General features: G+C 40.7%; 1 protein-coding gene across 1 annotated transcript in view; it reads right to left on the bottom strand.

The window, feature by feature from the left end:
- Positions 1–396: 396 nt before the first annotated feature.
- The window catches only part of WASF1 (WAS protein family, member 1), a 31,273-nt gene continuing 28,984 nt past the window's right edge, over positions 397–2,685 (bottom strand). Inside the window, exons 8-9 of the mRNA XM_009326431.1 lie at positions 2,248–2,683; positions 397–554 (exon numbers count right to left, since the gene is read on the bottom strand). Of these exons, the coding sequence (XP_009324706.1) occupies positions 397–554; positions 2,248–2,683 (594 nt within the window). The remainder of the gene's footprint in view (positions 555–2,247; positions 2,684–2,685) is intronic.

Raw genomic sequence — 2,685 nt, forward strand, 5'->3', positions numbered from 1 at the left:
TCAGAAGTGGAATAAGGCTCATTAGTACATACAGCTGCCCTTGGAATGTCAATCTCAGTTGCCTTCATTAACTTAAAATTCACAAAGTGCACAGTTAAGATATGCCAAAAAATTGAAACTGCTACTCTACCAACAGCTGCCCATGCTTAATACTTAGTGGTCTATTGGAACAAAGTATGTTCCTTCAAAAAAGATGTGTAAGAAAAGCCACTGTAAAACATTTAGTTTCAAAGATGCACTAGGAGCTTTTTGTAAACTGAAAAGTAGAAAAACATGGATTAATTATGTAAAGAAAAGAATACAAAAAACACTAGAAATGACCATCAAACTCTCAAAGAACAAGCACCACAATGGACATTAGCATTCGATTTTGCAGTGTACAGCAACGTAATAATTTTACTCTAACCAATCCACTTCATCAAATTCTGAATCATCTTCTGAATCACTGTATTCAACAGCAATGCGACGAGAAAGTATAGTAGCGACATCATTCTCAATGCGCTCATGCTTAGCTTCTTGTTCACGCTGCTCTTCAACTTTGCGTAGCTGAATACCTAAAGAACATCAAATCACAAACGTGTTACTCTCCTCCTTTATCATTATACAAAGTATTTAGCTCATGATTCACAAAATGCTTTGCAAGCCAAGACGAAGGCTGAGGACATCGTCCTCCTCAGAAGTTCTCTGTCAAGTTTTTAGAGAGAGGACTGTCAGAATTGCAGTGGCAGGCTAGATCATCAGTCCTTCTACTGTAATATCCTGCTTCTGATTTCCCATTGAAAACACACCCACATTCTTAGAACCACTCTAAGTGATTAAGACATTTTACTACTTGCATTTCCAAACAATTTTTATACCCTCTCTTCATGGTCTCAGTTAAAAGTTATAGCTATTTGAGTATCCTAACAAGATAGGATTTCTTGTAACTCAGTTTTGATCGTATAATGATCTGTTTTGGGATAAAGCATTACTTAAAGATCAAATACAAAGGAGAAATAACACATACCGATAGTGTGAGAAAGTTAAATCCAGTAACTTAGTTAAAAACATGACAGAGATTATATATTTTGGTTTTATACTCGCAACACCACAGACTGACACAGTCTAAATACGTACATCCTGTACTTAATACTCTCTGTTGTCAACTGACAGGCAACGCAAGCACAGGTCCTTAGTGGGATTTAAGCTGTGGTAACTCGAGCCTTTGTTTCTTGTGCAAGACTTGGTCAAAAGTCTTTTCGGGAAGCACCTAAATTATACCAGCAGGCTCTCCTTTATTAAGTTTTTTGCTGACATTCTCTGCTAATGTTCATGCACCACTGTTGTACTCAACTGCTGTGGACACTTCTTTAGAGTCAATGATGTTATCAATTCATGTGCATATAGATGCTTTAAAAATAGTGTGAAGTATTATTATAGCCTATCTACTGATATTACAGTACCATACAGATTCTGTACCGTGTTGTAGGTGCAGGGGAAAAACAGAAGAATGTAGTACTCGAAACATTTGAGAAAGATTAACTATTCAAAGACACCACACAGTCAAACAGCAGCACTCGCAGTGCAGTGGGGATTTTTCTGGCCGCAAGCACATAAGGTGAAAGGTACAGCTTGTACGTTCTGCTCCTCGCTAGATCACCAAGAAAACATTGCCTTGCGCCTCTGCCATTCACTTGCACTCTGCCAGCGGGGCACCTTGCAGTGCAGACTGCTCCACTACTGCGTTGAGACATGTCAAGATTTAGATACTTAACAGCTTTAAGTCTGAAGCAACGATTTCTGAATGTCATTTATATGTTGTTGTAATACACTGATATATGATCAAAATTCCAATGCCAATTGATCTGTTCTGCTTTTATCTAACAGTCTGTGAAAAACCATGTTTTTGTCTTCTACACAATCTGTAGGTTATCAGAAACAGCTACATTTTTCAGGTAAACACAAATGAAGAGAAAATCTCCACAGATCATCTATATAAACACATGTACTTTTTTTTTTAATCTAACTTCCACAGAGAACCAGTTTTGCCATCCAAACCAAACATCTGATAAGTGCAATTACAAATTGAAAAAAATCTGTCTACTTGGCAATGCATACGCTGTAGAGAACAGAAAGCAGAAACAGACTTCAGATGCGTTCCTCTAAACTAATTTCTTACACATGTGAAACACTCCATCTCTCAAAGCTAACGTGTATTTAGCAAGTTTCTGAGACCGTTCTTTTTGCCCCTTAATAGCCAAACATTACCTTTCCGTATTGCTTCCAGCAGAACGCTTCTAGCATCACTGATTACAGGAAGAGTTGAAGGATGGCGTTTGGGTTCAGGAGCAGGAATCACTTGGGATGGTGGAGATGGAGGCATTAGGGGGGCATGAGGGCCAGGGACAATGGTTGTGGGAGGAGGGTGCAGAACAGGAGGAGGGTGAGAAAGGGCTGCAACTGTGACAGGAGAGGAGGGTCGAATGCCAGGAGGAGGCAAGGGAGGCGGTGGGGGTGGTGGAGGAAGTCCCTGTACTTCAGCTTGAGGAGGAACTGGGTGAACGGGTACAGCTTCACACACTTGGGCAGCTCTAGTGACAGGAGGAGAGGGTTGTGCTAGGGGAGGAGCAATTGGAGGTGGAGCTGGATGTAGGACTCCAGGAGCTATCTGGAGAGGAGCTGGTGGAGGTGGCACAGCAGGGGCCT

This window comes from Pygoscelis adeliae, unplaced genomic scaffold, assembly GCF_000699105.1.
Source record: "Pygoscelis adeliae isolate BGI_AS28 unplaced genomic scaffold, ASM69910v1 Scaffold206, whole genome shotgun sequence".
Taxonomy (NCBI): Eukaryota; Metazoa; Chordata; class Aves; order Sphenisciformes; family Spheniscidae; genus Pygoscelis; species Pygoscelis adeliae.